This window comes from Delphinus delphis, chromosome 4 (assembly GCF_949987515.2).
Source record: "Delphinus delphis chromosome 4, mDelDel1.2, whole genome shotgun sequence".
NCBI classification, from domain to species: domain Eukaryota; kingdom Metazoa; phylum Chordata; class Mammalia; order Artiodactyla; family Delphinidae; genus Delphinus; species Delphinus delphis.
This window is the reverse complement of record NC_082686.1, coordinates 27,647,244-27,666,192: the sequence shown is the minus strand read 5'-3', so window position 1 is coordinate 27,666,192 and position 18,949 is coordinate 27,647,244. Positions and strand designations below refer to the sequence as shown.

General features: G+C 32.6%; 1 protein-coding gene across 2 annotated transcripts in view; it reads left to right on the top strand.

The window, feature by feature from the left end:
* The window catches only part of USP25 (ubiquitin specific peptidase 25), a 140,217-nt gene extending 122,785 nt beyond the window's left edge, over nucleotides 1–17,432 (top strand). For both annotated transcript variants that reach the window (XM_060010467.1, XM_060010466.1), the window contains 6 exons: nucleotides 1,259–1,437; nucleotides 3,246–3,324; nucleotides 7,886–7,965; nucleotides 11,978–12,101; nucleotides 15,509–15,704; nucleotides 16,014–17,432. In XM_060010467.1, coding sequence (XP_059866450.1) covers nucleotides 1,259–1,437; nucleotides 3,246–3,324; nucleotides 7,886–7,965; nucleotides 11,978–12,101; nucleotides 15,509–15,704; nucleotides 16,014–16,186 — 831 coding nt within the window. In that variant the 3' untranslated portion in view covers nucleotides 16,187–17,432. The remainder of the gene's footprint in view (nucleotides 1–1,258; nucleotides 1,438–3,245; nucleotides 3,325–7,885; nucleotides 7,966–11,977; nucleotides 12,102–15,508; nucleotides 15,705–16,013) is intronic.
* Nucleotides 17,433–18,949: the final 1,517 nt, after the last annotated feature.

The following is an 18,949-nucleotide window of genomic DNA, read 5'->3' as shown; positions in this document are numbered from 1 at the left end:
AATGATCATGTGCCTTTTTTTCAAATTGGAAAAATTTTTAATCTCAAATTGGGAAGATTAAAGAGTTTATAAGCAAAACATGCAGTAAAGTGAGCCATGATAGTCTTACATGACTAAATATAGTTAATTTTCATGGCTGTTTTTAACCACAGCAGTAACACTTTAGAATGACATGTATATTGAAAATAAAATTGGAATAATTTATTTTAGCCATAGAGTAATTATCTTACTCTATTTATAATGCTAAGCTATATATTAATAGAAAGGACTTATTAGCTCCCCTAAGAATATATAACTAGAATATTTCATTTACTATTTTTCAGTTACGTTTTCTCAATTCTATAAAATACAGCCCAATAGGTGGTAGTTTCTGGATGGCCAAGAATTGCTTAAGAAAGGCATGCATTTAAAAGAAAAGAGAAAAACCCTTTCCAGTAGAATGGACTTTTTGTAAAATATATTTTGCATATAGCCCCAAATGTTTTATGGTTAGCAGAGTTAGAATTTAGATGTGTCTAATATAAATGAATATTTTTAAAGTGTTATGTTTAACTATATGGGCTTCTTATTTATAGTAGTATTTTATATATAACTGTACACATATTTCTTTATGAGCAGATATTTTTCAAATCATTTGCTTATGTGTGGGAACATGCATTAGTATTTATTGTTTCCCATTATAATATGAATTCTAAGGTGTTTGTAAAGAAAAAGTAAGCTCACGTATCAAGGTAGTAATAGTGATATTATGCATTAATTATCATTACACTGATAAAATTCAAATATTTTTGAAACAATGAAAAATTTATCTTATGATAAATAAAAAACTTGCTTTTCATCCCTTATTTGTCAGCTCTGCAATTGAAGTTAATTGTGGTGATGTTATGCATTTAAGAGCCAGCCATTTTCTTTCAGATATGGGTATTCTAGGGAACTGCAGTTCAGCCCTAGAATTTGAAACATTAGAGGGGTACATCAAACTGAGCGTAGGTTAGGTGATATACCTAGTATCTCTGTCTTATGCCTCTGAATAGACTTTGACCAGGCTCTGATAAGCTTTATGAAGTTACTCACATGGTAAGCTTAGATGTATTTAAACTATGGAACATGGGACAATATTCTTAGATGTACTACCTCCTTATTTGTAATATTTTAAAAGGAAAAAAGCATATTTCACTGTAAGGATAATTAAGTTATAATATTGAAAGATTTTAATTATTATAATTAACCAAGATTGACATTGTCTTGTATTTTCTAGGCAATTAAGTTGGAATATTCAAGGTTGGTTAAATTGGCCCAAGAAGATACCCCACCAGAAACAGACTATCGATTACATCATGTAGTAGTCTACTTTATCCAGAATCAGGCTCCAAAGAAAATCATTGAGAAAACATTGCTAGAACAATTTGGAGATAGAAATTTGAGTTTTGATGAAAGGTAATTTGAAAATGTTTAATATCTTATTCGTATGCTCAAATTGTCCTTGTCTTTTTTATAGTTCCCAGTGCAATTTTTGAATGTTTATTTTACACATACACAGACATATTTCAATAAATGCAGTACAAAATTTGACTTCACTTAATGTGAACAATTGCTTTGTAATTTATTTGAGATTTATAATCATGACCTTTAAAAGTTTGAAGTAAAAATAATTTAGATCGCTTTAGTACATTTTAATTGTGAACTAAGGTACTGAGCTAGGCAATGTAAAGATACACAGAAGAGTATAATATAATTATCACTGCCCTTTGGGGACTTAATATTTGAATTTCTCAACCTCTCCACTATGGATATTTGGGGCCAAATAATTTTTTGTTTTTGAGGGGGCTGTCCTGTAATTTGTAGGATATTTAGTAATGTTCCTGGCCTCTACCCACTAAATGCCAGTAGTACTCTCCAACTGGTGACAACCCATACGGTCTCCAAATACTGCCAGATATCCCTGAGGGAGCAAAATCACCCTTGTGTGAGAACCACTGGAGAAAAGTAATTATATGTACAAATAAAGTAATTAAACATCTCCTGACATAAAGAGAAGGCTTAGAATGGTTAAATTAATTTTGGTTTACCAAAAACTGTTTTCTCTTAGAAACTCCTATAAAACTATTTACTAATGTTAAAAATTTAAATTTAATCTAATTAGAATGAATACTATTTAAAACAATTTAGGCCTTAGGTAAAGATCCAAAGTACTGAAAAGTTATTTTAGAATACAGAAACATTTATACTATCTTGGAGTTCATTGTAAACACATTTAAATTCTGAAGTAAATGATTATCCTTTCATGAATGTCTCAAAAATAGTGAATTAAAAATATGTGAGTAGAGAAGAGTATGAGGGAAAACAAAGCATCCAGGTTTAATTTCTGCCTCACCATGTGTCTGCTGTGAAATTTAGAATTAAGTGAAATAATACAGGTGAATGGTTTTGAGCATTATCTGGTAGACAGTAAATGCTCAGTGAGTATTGGCTATTAATATTTTTATTGGTAGTAAGGTTGGCATCACTTATTTTGTTACATATAACTGTGAAGAGCTCAGAAGCTATAACCCTCATTATCTGGACTGTCAGTATACTATGTTCCAATGAGTATATGCTATTGAATTTGGGGAGGATACTTACGCAGTACTCACGTTGATTTTTCAGTCTTTTGCAGTTATTTGCCCTGGCAACTAAAAATAGTTTGTTTTAAGAAATCTGATTTCTCTTGTGCTTGAAATCCAGAGTAAAATGTGTGTGATAACGAAATATATTTTGGGCGGATTTCTTTAGCAATGGTTCTGATCATAAAATCTATTGAAATGTTTCCATTCCTACCTGAAATGATAGGCACATTTTGGATTCCTTTTTACTATTTATGAATAATACCATTTGGAGGAAAATAAGATTTCATGTCTCTGGAGCTTACTTAATAATACATTATAAATTTTTAATTTTTTTTACATATTCCATCTTTATTAATAGAATATAATTTAAAAGCCATATGTATCAATAAATATAACATGGTAAATTTGAATTAGAATTATTGCTTCTGTCTTCTTTATATATTTTGTAACTATCTGGTATTGTCCAAAAAACACATTTTTCACTTAAGTATTTGAAAGTTGTTTCCTCAAAAAAATATTACTCAGTGATAGTGGATTTCATTTTCATATGTGTTGGGTAGTCTAGTTTTGTATAACACATGTTGTTCAGTCTTTATGGAGTTTGCTTTTGATTTAGAAATACATTTCTTTTATTTGAAGGTGTCACAACATAATGAAAGTTGCTCAAGCCAAAATTGAAATGATAAAACCTGAAGAAGTAAACTTGGAGGAGTATGAGGTAATGTGCCTTTTGAGAGGTTGAACTGTAGATTGAGGAATTGTTTAATTCAGTAATCTTTCATTTCAGTACAGCTAAGCACGTGAGAAAATTTGACATAGAGTGTTGAAGTAACTTGCCTAAAGTTCTCATAGCTTCACGTCACAACTTTGTTAACAGAACCTATGTTCTTAAATACTGTACTACAGTGAAGCCATGCTATATTTTTTCTTTGCTTCATCAGATATTTTGGGGGGAAGTTAGAAATTCGTTTTAATCATTGTATGCCATATATATTTGTCATTATTGGACAGTGTTGTGTGAGAGATCTCGAGCACACACATGAGTAGTCGTATCATGCCTGTGGTAATTTTTGTGCAAAATATTCTCTTTGTGTTAAGTTTGGCTTTAAAACTAATATTTTTTTAAGTTACCAATTCAAACACCTAGTATTTTTTCAAGCTTTTAAATTTAACTTTATACATTGTCTTTTCAAAAACTTATAAATTTGGTAAATTTTAACTTGCTTTCATGAGTGCCTTTGATTAATGACTGCTCTCATTTACAAACTTAATTACTTTATATTCCCTTAAACAATTAGTGTAATTCACTACATTAACAGATACAAGGAAGGATACAGAAAACAGTTATCATTTTTATAATATAATCGTCGTTTATTTTTCTCCACTTATTTTTTGTTTTGTGTTGTATTTTTTTAATATTTTTATTGGAGTATAATTGCTTTACAATGTTGTGTTAGTTTCTGCTATTCACAAAGTGAATCAGCTATATGTATACATATATCCCCATATCTCCTTCCTCTTGTGTCTCCCTCCCACCCTCCATATCCCACCCCACTAGGTGGACACAAAGCACTGAGCTGATCTCCCTGTGCTATGCAGCTGCTTCCCACTAGCTATCTGTTTTACATTTGGTAGTGTATATATGTCCATGCCACTCTCTCACTTCGTCCCAGCTTACCCTTCCCCCTCCCCATGTCCTCAAGTCCATTCTCTACGTCTGCATCTTTATTCCTGTCCTGCCCCTACGTTCTTCAGAACCTTTTTTTTTTTAGATTCCATATAGATGTATTAGCATACAGTATTTGTTTTTCTCTTTCTGACTTATTTCACTCTGTATAACAGATTCTAGGTCCATCCACCTCACTACGAATAACAGTTTCGTTTCTTTTATGGCTGAGTAATATTCCATGGTATATATGTGCCACATCTTCTTTATCCATTCATCTGTCGATAGATACTTAAGTTGCTTCCATGTCCTGGCTATTGTAAATAGAGCTGCAATGACCATTGTGGTACATGACTCTTTTTGAATTACGGTTTTCTCAGGGTATATGCCCAGTAGTGGGATTGCTGGGTCATATGATAGTACTATTTTTAGTTTTTTAAGGAACCTCCATACTGTTCTCCATAGTGACTGTATCAATTTACATTCCCACCAGCAGTGCAAGAGGGTTCCCTTTTCTCCACACCCTCTCCAGCATTTATTGTTTGTAGATTTTTTGATGATGGCCGTTCTGACTGGTGTGAGGTGATATCTCATTGTAGTTTTGATTTGCATTTCTCTAAGGATTAGTGATGTTAAACATCCTTTCATGTGTTTCTTGGCAATCTGTATATCTTCTTTGGAGAAACAAGGTAGCTACTTTAATCTACTAAAGAGTGTCTTGAAAAACAAAAACAAATATAAAGAAATCTGAACATTGAAAGCTTTCCTTTTGTGATCAAGTAAAAGACAGGCATGTATGCCATTACCACTTCTATTCAGCATTGTACTGGTAATTCAAGGACAGTAAGGCAACAAAAAATAAAGCAAAACGTAAGAGATTGCAAAAGAAGAAACAAAGTTTTCATTATTTGCAGATTTTATACCTAGAAAATACAAAATCTACAGATAAATTTATTGGAGATAAATAAAGATAATAAGAGAGCTCTGTAACATACAAGTCTTATGTCAAATATCAGTTTTATTCCTTTATACCAGTAACAAATAATCAGATAGAAATTCTAAAGAATAACAGCATTTTTAGTAGTACCCAAACTGTGGAGTACCTAGAAGCAAATTTAGCAAAAATTGTGCATGACTTTAGGAGACGTTATAAAGAAGACCTAAACAAATGGATATATGTATCGTATCGTGTTTGGGAAACTTTGTATTATAAAGATGTCAGTTTTCCCCAAAATGGTTTAGTGATACTGTGCAGTTTCTGTCAGACTTCTAGCAAGTTGTTTTATGGAGCTTTAATAAGCTGATTCAAAATTTTTATGGAAATGCAAAGATCTCACTCTAGTCCTGACATTCTTGAAGAAGAACGAGGTAGGAAGGCTTTTTTACTTGAAATCAATACAAATTATCTTAACCTTTATGCTTTATAATAATATTAGCATAAGAATAGGTAAATTCGAGCAATAAAGCAGAATAGAAAATCTAGGAACACAGCCACAAATAAATGGACACACAATACATGCCAGAGATGGCAGGCAAATTGGTTGCTAACTCTACCCTTGTCTCCAAGATTCAAGTAACATGGGACTTGATTTTTTTTTTTTTCTTTGCGGTATGCGGACCTCTCACCGCTGCGGCCCCTCCCGCCGCGGAGCACAGGCTCCGGACGCGCAGGCCCGGTGGCCACGGCCCAGGGGCCCAGCCGCTCCGCGGCATGCGGTATCCTCCCGGACCGGGGCACGAACCCGCGTCCCCTGCATCGGCAGGCGGACCCTCAACCACTGTGCCACCAGGGGAGGCCCGGGACTTGATTTTTTATTTGTGATTTGATTCTACAGTCTCTCTACAAGCATGCTTCATCAGATTGGCTTCAGCATATTTTTATTATGAAAACTTCTCATATTTTTTCTAACTGCAGAGCCACTAAGTCTTATAGGTATTTACATGACATGTTTTTGGATTCTGTATATCCCACATATCTTTGTCTTGCTCTAAGTCACGCATCAGCAGACCTTGCCCACAGACCAAATCCAGCTCACCACCTGCTTTTTTAAGTAAAGTTTTATTGGAACACAAGCCATTTGTTTAGGTATTGCGTATCAGCACTTTCACACTACAACCGCAGAGATGAGTAACTGCAACAGAGACTGCATGGCCTGCAAAGCCTGAAACATTTATTGTCTAACCCTTTAAAGAAAAAGTTTACCTACTTAACAACTTCTAAGGTGATTCTAATGACAATAGAGTGGCAATTTGAATACTTCCCCCAGAAAAGTTAACTTTATGCTTGCAAGACAATTTTACCTTTATTTGTTATTAAGGTCTACTTATAGTGTGGAAATTATGCCTTTTAAAATTAAAAATTAAAATGATTCATATTCAAGTAGAATGTAGCTGGTCAATAACTGGCCTGTATGTATCTTATTTTCATTTACTTATAATAATATGTATATAAAAGCTTTCACACTTCTATCATCACTATCTCCTTTAGGTTAGTCCTATATTGAATTTTAGTTATGATTTTCCTTGAATCAATTTTTATTAAGTTAAGAAAAAAATCTTGATTTTATTTTTTTAAGTCATTTTCTAGAGTTATAAGTTGTAAGTTCTGAATCATTTAGTCACATTACATGCCCAATAATTGTGAGTTGTTTTGGAGGGAGAGGCTGTTGAAATGTGAAATGCATCTATCTTTTTCACCATAGCTCAGCTGAAAAGAGTATTCAGCAACCACATTTAAAATTTAACACAAATTTGGGAAAATTAAAAGGTTAAATAATTTTATTATGATGTAACATTTTTTTTTTTCTTTCAGTTCCTTAAAACTGTGCTTCAAATAACAGTCTTCAAGCTTTGCTTCCTGTTAGAGGAGTTAGTTTCATTTACCTTCTACCTTCAATGTGATGTAGATCTATAATAATACTTTTTAAATTTAAGTGTATTTGCTTTACGTTATATTAGTTTCAGGTGTACAGCATAGGTTCAGTATGTTTACAGATTATACTCCATTAAAAGTTATTACAAGATAATAGCTATAATTCCCTGTGCTATACAATATATCCTTGCTGCTTATCTATTTTATACATAGTAGTTTGTATTTTGTAATCCTGTACCCCTATCGCACTCCTCCTTTCCCTCTCCCCATGGGTAACAGTATGGAGGTTCCTCAAAAAAATGAAAATAGAACCATCAATATAATCCAGCAATTCACTCCTCTGTATATGTCTGGAAAAAATGAAAACACTAATTTGAAAAGATACATGCACCCCAAATATTCTATAATGATATCTTAATAATAAAATTTTACAATGAAGAATTTTTGAGAGAGAGAGATGACCTACCTGACTGATTATCTTGCCTTTGTATTTCTGTTTTCTTCTAGTGAGTCATTGTTGTTTAATTTCTCATCAATGTCTAATAATTTTTACATTTATTATTATACCGATAAATAGTTTTGTATGTAAGACAGTAAAGTCTTGATTTAGGTCTAGTTTATCTTTAATTATGAACTCTTTGCTTCTGTTAATTCAAACAGTTATCAAAACAATGTATTTATAAGCAGTTTTCATTGTAGTTTTAATATCTATATACTTTTACTATTTTCTTTCACCTACAGGAATGGCATCAGGATTATAGAAAATTCAGGGAAACAACCATGTATCTCATAATTGGGCTAGAAAATTTTCAAAGAGAAAGGTAAGGCAAGATGTACACACATGAAAAGGAGAGCTTAATTTTTGTATTCTATTCAGATGTGACCTCATCTATAGAAAAGGTTTTTTTCACAGTGTATATTTTCAATAAATGTTTTATTTTAGAACAGTCTTAGATTTACAGAGAAATTGCAAAATTAATACAAAGAGTTCCCATATACCCCACATACAATATATTTTCCATTTTAAGCTAAATCTGTAAAGCTGGCATTATTGTCATTGTTTTTATCAGCTCTCAAACACTGCAATTGAAACTTAGAATGGAATAGGATTAGACTGAAGCCTAGAAGTTTGCTGGGGACCGAAGAAGCTGGTAGCCCAGCAAATGGAATTCTTTGTATTCTTCAACATCTACCTTCCAGTCACTAGCCTTTTTCCTGTTCTTTCTGAGTTTAATCTTGACTTCAAATTAGAGATAGTGTTTCTAATCTGTCTCTTTCTCTGAACTTCGAGGTACTATAAAAAATATAGCTGTAGAAAACTAATCACTTGTCTTCTAAATACTGCGACTGTAAATATTTTAGATTACTTCTCATACAAATTACAGATGGTTTTAAAGGAATTTCTGCTTTTTAAATTGCAATCATTGTTACCGAGAAGAAAAGGATACATATTGATTTATTGACCATTATAGATTATTCATTAATGTGTATTTACTTATTATACACGTATTTCTCAATTCGTATCCTTTAACATTAATTTACTTGACTAAGGATTTTTTTATGTGCTATATTTAAAATACACTGTAATACTGCCGCCAAGTAAAAGGGATATTGATTTCTTTCTTTTTTTTCCTTTTCTTTTTTATTGTGTAAAGTATAAGAAACCTCCACTTGAGGTAATAATGTTGTTTTTTTTAAATGCCAACATGCAACATTACTTCTAGAGCTATGCTGTCCAACATGGTGGCCACCAGCCACATGCAAAAATTTAAATATAAATTAATTAAATTTTTTAAAGCTAAGAATTCGGTTTCTCAATCATACTAGCCACATTTTGAATGTTCAGTAGTTACGCGTGACTAGTGGCTACAGTTTTGGCCAGCACAGATACACCACTTCCATTATTGCAGGAAGTTCTGTTGGACAGTGCGGCTCTGTTCGTTGGACAGTACACAATGCCATCATTCTTACACTTATCAAAATCTTAAAAGTTATCACACAAAAGTAAAAAGTAATGTTAATACTTGGATACAAATTATTAAAGTCCTAGTGATTGTGTACTTTTAAGATAATTTACTTTGGTTACTGAAATAGAAAACTGTTTTGATCAGTAGCTCTATTTTATTAATATTTTGGTCAAAGTTTTATTTAATAGGGATATTCTAATTAGCTTTAGGATTTTGGAGATCAAGTTTTCTGAGAAAAATATTAATATGGTCTTACAATTGAACAGAGTATCTAAAAGGTATTTCCATTTTTTAGGTAAAGAAACTGGGCTCTACAGTGCTGCAATAACTTTGTCAAGGTCACACGACTAACTAGGGAGAGAAAAATTGAAATAGAGACCTCTGTATTCTTGTATAATTTAATGAAATCAGAAAAGGACAAAATGTATTCATTATCGCAATAAGAATTAACAAGATGAACCTGTCATTTTCTTGCTCTCTGCATAGCTTCTACATTAGCTTTTCTGAGTTAACATTTGTTAAAGGACTTTAAGTATAACTTGGAATTATGTTTAAATTTCATAATTTGCTTATTCTTAAATATGTTCTTGTTGGTAAAGTGAATATTCTTAGCATAGCAAATGTGAAAGGTCAGCTAGAAAATTAGTAGTGGTGACAAATAATACTTATGGAATATTGTAAAAAGAAATGTTAATTTTACCACTTTAAATATAGCGGTAACCGTTACTAGCAGTGTATAAAACATTGCCAAAAGGTTTTGTCAAACTTGTTTTTAATGAAAACTTAGCACTTGAAAGCCATAAATTGAATTATTTATTGATGGGTCATTATTACTTCTCTGAGTAATGAAATGAAATCATGTTTTTAGGAACCATAATTTTACAGCAGTAAAACTGGAAGATAAAGGGAATCTATCAGGCTACATAGTCTTATTTTATCTTAAATAAGAATTTGGTAACTGGACTGCTGAATTTTATTCTGATTACTTGAAGTGTAAGCACTTTAAACGTTGATAAAATGTAGAACGTTTTGTGTACTTCACTAGAAAATTGGAACATGTTCATAGTTTCAGAGCTATTCTCAGAGCGATGACTCAGGTCTAGAAAGCCAGATATGGATGTCATTCAGGGGAGACCTTTCAACAGGAAACTTAATAGCTATAAAAGGGAAGGTAGATGTGCCAGCAAACTAATTCAACTTAGTGACGTAAAACAACATTTAATATTATTATCACTCTTTAAACAAAAAAAGCTTTAGCTGAGACTATACCCATATTATTTCAAAATAAGATTTCATACCCTAAGTTTTCTCAAAAACAAATTCCTGGGAAAAGCTGTTTCCAAAACATAACTTAAAAGAACTTATTTTTTATGAAGTAGTTTCAGGTGTGTAATTTGATTTGTTATGAATGTGTACATTAATTTCCACATAATTCTACATTTAACATTTGGACTATAGACTTGTTTCTGAGCACCTGAAATTAATAAACAGTAACACTGATTGGCAGTAAACATTGTTTCTGTACAGTATTTCACTTTTTAGGATGTTGCATTTTTCTGAATTTGTGAGAAGATACGTTATGATTGGAAAATCTGACACATAGGAAATATCTTAAAATATCTTTCATATTTCAGTTATACAAATATATAGCTGTATATATTTTTTCCTACAGCATGTTAGGAGAAGAATAATCGTTTTAGAGACAAATATAGTACTCAAACATTTTTCCCATATTCCCTTTTTAAAACCTAGTTTGAACTTCTTTTTGTTTTTTTTTTTTGCTGTACGTGGGCCTCTCACTGTTGTGGCCTCTCCCGTTGCGGAGCACAGGCTCCGGACGCGCAGGCTCTGCGGCATGTGGGATCTTCCCAGACCGGGGCACGAACCCGTGTCCCCTGCATCAGCAGGCGGACTCTCAACCACTGCGCCACCAGGGAAGCCCCTAGTTTGAACTTCTTAAGGTCTAGACTTATATAAATAACATATTAATATTAACTATAAAACAAAGGCCTAACCCTGCCTGCCTTTTATGTTAGTGTTTTCTTTTGTCTGTTTGTATCCCACTAGATTTCCCAGATTTAGAAGCATTTTTTCCCTTCTACTTCACCCATCTCCTTTGGATATTCTCCCCTCTTACATTTTTCTCAATGAGTAGAACTGTGCCCTCAGATAGAAAAAAACCTGACTAAAAAAGTCACTGAATGAATCGAGTGCTGTTCGTTATAAAGGAACAAAGTAATCTGATCCTTCCCTCAAACAAAAATGACATTATGTTGTTTAAAAAGTAGATCGTTGGACTTCCCTGGTGGCACAGTGGCTGAGAGTCCGCCTGCTGATGCAGGGGACGCGGGTTCGTGCCCCAGTCCAGGAAGATCCCACATGCCGCGGAGCGGCTGGGCCCGTGAGCCATGGCCGCTGGGCCTGCGCGTCTGGAGCCTGTGCTCCGCAATGGGAGAGGCCACAACAACAGTGAGAGGCCCGTGTAGCGGAAAAAAAAAAAAAAAAAAAAAAGGCAGATCGTTGACTTTCACATCAGTGTTAATTTTGAGTCTAAATGGAAATAAATACCAAGGAAGACAGAAGGAACTCTGAATTCATCAATTATGGCCTTTTTCTCAGTTTTTTCTTAATTCCTAGTTCTGTTTTTTGTTTGTTTTACTTTTAAGACAACTATCTGCTGGTTTCAGATGTGGCTGTTACTCAAAAGATGCCTTCAGGCATACAGTGTATCATCAGATGATACTTTTTATTTTAATGTTGTTCTGGATAATCAAAATTTAAATGTATACTTAAAATGCTTTAAAATTGTAATTGACCTTTTTTTACAAAGATAAAATAGTAATGCTGTACTTTTTTTTTTTTAAAGTTATATAGATTCCTTGCTGTTCCTTATCTGTGCTTATCAGAATAACAAAGAACTCTTGTCCAAAGGCCCATACAGAGGACATGATGAAGAATTGATATCACATTACAGAAGAGAATGTTTACTAGTAAGTTGAATGTACATAGTATGTGTTTACTTTATCATTTTGTCTTACATTGGGGCAGTTATCCAGACTCATATATAAGTGATTGACTATTAATTCTGATGGGGTGTCATGATGATGTCTATAATCTGGGTCTATTCCCTTGAGGTGGGAAAATACACTCAATTCTTCATCCCTTCTTCTTTAAGGATCTTAAGTTTTACAGATGATGAACCAGAAATGTTCTTAAAATGAGGTCAGAATAATTACATTTTTATATTTAGATTTCTTCTCATTCTGCCATTCCCTCTTTTGATGACAGAAGAGGGCCTAAATGATGAATTATCATCATTATTATTCCAGAAAAAGAATAGATTTTTCTGAGTTTTTATAAATAGTATATTTGGTGTACATAATGTTAAAGGATTCATTGTAGTATAATATCGTTTTTTTTCACCTAGTCAATGGAATTTTTTTCCTCAAATATTTTTACTATCTATGTGCTGAAATATTATTGTTGTTATAAACTTTAAGAAATCTTTTTAGCAAGTTTTTTTATTTCCCCCACCAGTTTACTCTCTAGATATGTGGAGTACTTTGTTAATGTTTCTTGAGTCAGCTAACCGTTATGTATAAAATTACAAATTCCATCTTTATACTTTTTTCTGATTAGATTTTATTTAGCTATTAACATGACTATAGATTGTGAACTTCTAAGTTGCAGTTTTTTTCTATAAAATATATAAAGGTATTCAAGAGTATGATTTTTGAATCTATATAGGTTACTTGGTTTATGTGTACTTTAAAAAACTTTAAGTAGGTGTACTGGTGAAATGTTTTCTTTCAGTAGAACTACATAGTATATGTTAATTGTAGTCTGCGGTATGTTTTCGGAATTTTTGAATGTGAATATTAGAGGCTTGTGATCTTGTTATTTTTCTCTTAGCTGATTTTGCTGCATTTGAGTGTATTTTAAGACTTTAATTGTTGATGGTTTGTATCCATTAAGGATGGTATTCTTAATTTGGTCAGTTTCAAAAGGTTTTTAATCAACCCCTGAGAAGGAAGACCTGAATTATATATATTTCAGTTTAAAAAAGTACAGTTTTATATAATTATATAAAATTTTGCATTGAATGAGTTAAAGCAATTTTTAATGTAAAAACGTTAGTGTTGGGATATTGAAATATTTTGGTAAAACTGTTTTAAACATAAATACAACCAAAAAAACTTGATGGTTATTCTAAGACATTTATAAAATGGTAGAATGTGTTTCTTTTATCATTTTAGGTTAGTAAACCAGCCACACTTTGTTGTTTCACATAGGGATTTAAATAAAACCTCAGGAGGATTATTTTAGTGTTCCTTTAAGGTTTTTCTTTTTTTTTACATTGAGTATTTACTGAGTGTCAGATTCTGAGGGATGCAAAGATAAATAAGACCTATTATTTATCCTAAGAGAATTCAATCTGGTGAGTGATGTACACAGATAATTTTTATATTTCAGAATAAGTATTATTATGAGAAATATGCAAAATAATATACCTGGAATTGTTGGGGAGAAGCTTAAGAGATAAGATAAACACTGATCTGGATCTTGATGGATAAATAAGAGTTTAAAGCCTTGTAGAGAAGAGAGAAAAACATTCCAGACAAAGGAATATCATATGAAAAGGCATGGGAAGTATACAACAGAAAATGAAGATAAATCCATTGTGGCTAAGTTATGAGGAACAGGGTTAGGTGGAAGTGATGAAGCCAACAGGATTTGTTGTTAGACTGTGAAGAAGCTTATGCACCATTCTAATGCGTTGGTACCATTGTAAAGTTGGTGTAAGTTTGGCTTGATCAGGTTTTGGAAAATCATTCTGGCAGTCGTATACTAGAAGATGAACTGGAAAGGAGTAAAGATTGAAATGAAGAACGCTAGAGGAGATAGACAGGGAAGAGAGGCCGAGAGCCTCAACTAAGGCAGAAGTACGATGAATATGAAAGAGAGGGTATATAAGATGGTAAAAGAAATGAAATCAAGGACTTGGTAACTATTAGATGAGTGGGAAGAAGGAAATAGAAGCATTAAGGCTGCCTGACTTACTAGTTCTGTCTTTGGCTTTCGGGACTCTTAAGAGAATGAATAAGGTTGGCTTTGGACATACTATGTTTGAGTTGTTTCTAGGATATGTTTTGATTTAGTGAACTTAACATCGAATTTCAGAATAATTACATGTCTTTGAAAGCAAATTATAAAAATTACACTAGATACTTAAAGGCTTACCTCATTTAATCGTCTTAACCACTGTGTAAGGAAGGTAATAGTATCTCATTTTTCATATAAAGACACTGAAGCTAGGAAGGTACTTGTTTGCTGAAGGTTAAATAATTTGCTTAGTGGCTGAATTGGACTTTCAGCATAAGCCTCTCTACAAAATCAAGATAAATAGCACAAGAATGACATAACATAACCGTAAGAAATAATAAAATTTTTGTATTTGAAGTTCAGCTTAAAACTATTTAAAAATCATATTTATCATTCTGTAAACGTAAGACTTCAGACATAAACGTCTTATTATACCTGTACCTTTTTATCTGTCTCCTATGTCTCTGTTTCTTATCACATGGATTTCTCTCTTCTACTCAATTAGATGTCAGCACACTTGGCCTGTGCTCCAGCCTACCACTTGTTTTTATAAATAAAGTTTTATTGAAACATAGGCGTGCTCATTCATTTACATATGGCTGCCTTTGTACAGCAACGGCAGAGATCAGTCATTGCAACGAAAACGATATAGCCCTCGAAGCCTAAGATATTTCCTATCTTGTCCTTTACAGAAAAAGTTTACTGATCCCTGTATTGTAAGGGATTGTAAGCTCCATGAGAGTTTTCTGTATTAATCACTTGGGTACCCCTGCACCTAGAACAGTTTCTGGCACATGGCATGTACTGAGTAAGAATTTTTTGAAGGAGTAAATGAACTAATGGATTACCTTTATATTTTTGTATCAAGAAGTATAACGGTCCCTGTTGAGTTGACATTTATGGAAAAGATGATGAGTTTTTCAAAAATTTCTTCCTTTTTAAAATTACTTTGAGTGCTTGTCAAATTTTAGAATTGGGGGAAATTCACCTCTGGAGAACAAATTTTAAAATGGTCCCTATAGTGATGATCAAAGTAAAATAAACTGAACTTAAGCTTTAAAAACATGGCAACATTATTTCTCCCACTTCTTTTTTGCTTTTGTTTCTGTTGTTATATGCATAGCCTTTTCTAAGAGACTTTTCTTGCTCAATAGGTTGAGGTTGTGTTTTGTGACTTCCATTTGTTCTAATACTGTCTGCGAACATGCTTGTTATGTTGCCTTCAGTATTAACACTTACATTTTTATTTAATTAAAAAAGGAAACAAACTTGTTCTTTTTTTCATTGCGTTAAGAAATTAAATGAGCAGGCTGCAGAACTGTTTGAATCTGGAGAGGATCGAGAAGTAAACAATGGTCTGATTATCATGAATGAGTTTATTGTCCCATTTTTGCCCTTGTTATTGGTGGATGAAATGGAAGAGAAAGATATACTTGCTGTGGAAGATATGAGAAATCGATGGTGTTCCTATCTTGGACAAGAAATGGAATGTAAGTTTAAACAATGCAGGTGGACACCTGGGGTGTTGGGATTAAACGCAGTTAGAGTTAGATGTTAGTTATTATCATTTTTTATATTCTGTAACATGTTTATATTCGCATCAGTTTTTTTTCTTATTTACAAACTAAGCTGTGCACACTACTGTTGCCATTTATGTTTTACTTCTTCCCCCCAAATGGTAATGATTTTACATGTTTTGAAATGAAACATCAACTGACCACTCCAAATTAATAAATCTTGTTGAAGATAATTTCTCTCCCTGTCGATCTTTAGTTACATCTAATTGTTTATATTTGCAGCAAACCTCCAAGAGAAGCTGACAGATTTTCTGCCAAAACTGCTTGATTGTTCTACGGAGATTAAAGGTTTCCATGAGCCGCCGAAGTTACCTCCGTACTCCACGCATGAACTCTGTGAGCGATTTGCCCGAATCATGTTGTCCCTCAGTCGGACTCCTGCTGATGGAAGATAAACTGCACATACTTTCCCTAAACACACTGTATAAACTTTATTTTAGTTCTTAACCCTTGCCTTCCTGTTACAGGGTTTGCTTGTTGCTGCTATAGTTTTTAACTTTTTATTTTAATCACCGCAGAAGACGAAAGGACTCTACAGACTTTAGCCAGACTGCAAACAAAGCTGAGAATCGCATGGCGCTCAGACTTTGTTTTAACCAGAACTGATGTATAATTACAAATCCAGTTGATTTTATTATGGCAAAACCATGCTTTTGCCACTTGTCTTTACAGTATTACTTTGCTTTTATCTTTTCTTTATCTACAGCTTTCCATTCAGTCTGGATCCTCCATGACTACAGCCATTTAAGTGTTCAGCACTGTGTACAATACATAATACTTGGTAGCTTGTAAATGAAATTAAAGAATAAAGTTTTATTTATGGCTACCTATGTGTTTGTAAGCAGGTATATTATATATTAGTGTATTTTTTTAGTTATATAAATGAATTTTGTCTGGGGATTGTTTAAGATTGGGTGATAAATAGATTAATACACACTTTTAATTTTGCTCTAATGTTAGCACATTAGAAATTTACTGAGTACTTGACACTTAACTATATCTGTATTTTTGACTAAGTTGTTAAACTTAGTATGGCACCTAAACCTGTTTTGAATTCAAATCAGGTTTTCACTGAAGTGAGCGGCTGATATTTAAGTCAACCACACTGAAACTTTTAACCTTTTCTTAGATTAACCTTTTATTTTTTTATGTATTTACATATAATATAGCAAGGTGATTATTTCAAGAGATACCAGAAAAAAAGTACTTGAATAAGGGCTATTTAATAGTGAAACTTATAAAAAGTATGTATATGTATATATACATACATACACACATGTATACACACACATATTCTTCATAATGGAGGACAGTGTTTGCATTATATAATCATTCTATTTTTGTAAATTGTATACTACTTTATTTGAAAATGTTCTCTACTAATCAGTGCTGTGAAATGAAGTTGATATTGTTGAACTAGAAGTTATGAGTATCTTACCTGCATTTATTTACCTCCTTTTCAAAAAGGAAAAAGCTGTAGAACATTTTGTAGATGGAACTGCTGTTTAAGATTAATGAAGTAATATTGTGAATGAAATTCAATGCTTTAAAGGTAATCATTGTTACCAACAACCTATTTTTGAATTTATAAAAATTCTTTATAAGTGATACTTTGTTAGTGTAGTAAAATATATCATTATACTATGTGTATGTTTCTTATAGCGTCGCCAAAGCTAGTGCTCTTCATAAGTGCCTCTCATAAAAGATGCTGGGTGGAAGAGGAACAAGAAAATATTAAACTGTTATATAATACTCCTTATAAAGGTATCAATATACTGCTAAGGTATTAATGACAAAGAATTGGTACTATTTCTGTTGTAAAGTTAGATTTTGCATATTATAGCCATCAGAATGTGTTTTGGTTTAGATTTCAAGTTCTCTACTGAGCAGAACTAGTGCTCTGCATCGGTTTTCAAGTCCTATTGCAAGTTTAGAAACTTCATATGTATCATCAAAGCATTTATAAAGTATCTTCAGTATTTTATGATATTCTACCATAATGGTAAAGTTGTTTGTGTTTATGTGTATAATTGACCACTGAGACACAAACTGCTAAACACCATATGGAAATTACTCCTTTTACAAGGCACATCCAGGTAAGTATTATTATCATATTTACTCTGTACTTAAAAGCCAGTTTATTCATTCCTAGTTATGAATCTGAAGTTCTTATTTAAAAAGGGACCTTTTTCAAGACCTAGGGAAACAACTTGTTTTTATATCAGCTTTTAATCTACTCTTAAGATTTAGGTTAGTGAAATTTTCTTAACATTATTTACTGGATTAAATATAACTTATGGCTAGTAATTTAAAAATTGAAACCTCATAGAACTGTTGTCCATGGCAGATTTCACTTTGATTTAATGACTCTCATTTTGATTACTATAGTACTCCCTTCCCACTCCCCCACAATTACATTTTGAAATAATTTAGGGTAGAATTCAAATAGATAGAGAAGATTTTTAGGAACTTGTTACAAACATCTTGTATAAGGAGACTGTAGCCATGAGTGAATCTGTGAGATCCCATAATACTTTGCAGATTCGTTAAAATACAATACACTAAATACATTAAATAAGTAGTTCTCAAAGTGTGGTCTCCAGACAAGCAGCTTTTCAGCATCATCTGGGGACATGTTAGAACTGAAAATTCTTGAGCCCCATATCAGAACTACTGACTAACACATGTTAAAACTTGAAGAGTTAACAAGTTTCAACAAGTCCTTCAGAAGATTCTGATATCTGCTGAAGGTTGAGAACTACAGCACTAAATAAAACTGTCAGTAGCATTTTATGCACCTTAAATTGATGTTTAACTTCTGTTTACTTTTGAACCCCCATTTCTTGGAAACTTTTCATTATTTCCCTCACTGGCAATTTCAAAGAAATGACTAAAAATTATTTTTCTTAGTTTTAGATTTATTGAGACTAAGGTGGATTCTCTCCTCCTATGTCTAATTCTCCAGAAGTTCAGTGTCTTTGTTTTATGATTCAGAATTGTTGACTTTGGCTTCTGAGTCCTATTGTCCTCCCTCTGAAGTACAATCACACAGCATACTTGGGAAGAGTAAGTAGGGATACAGTTGTGTAATCATTTTTTTTAAATTTACTTTACATTGTTAAGCAGATTAAATATTATTTGTTGTGCCAGTGATAACC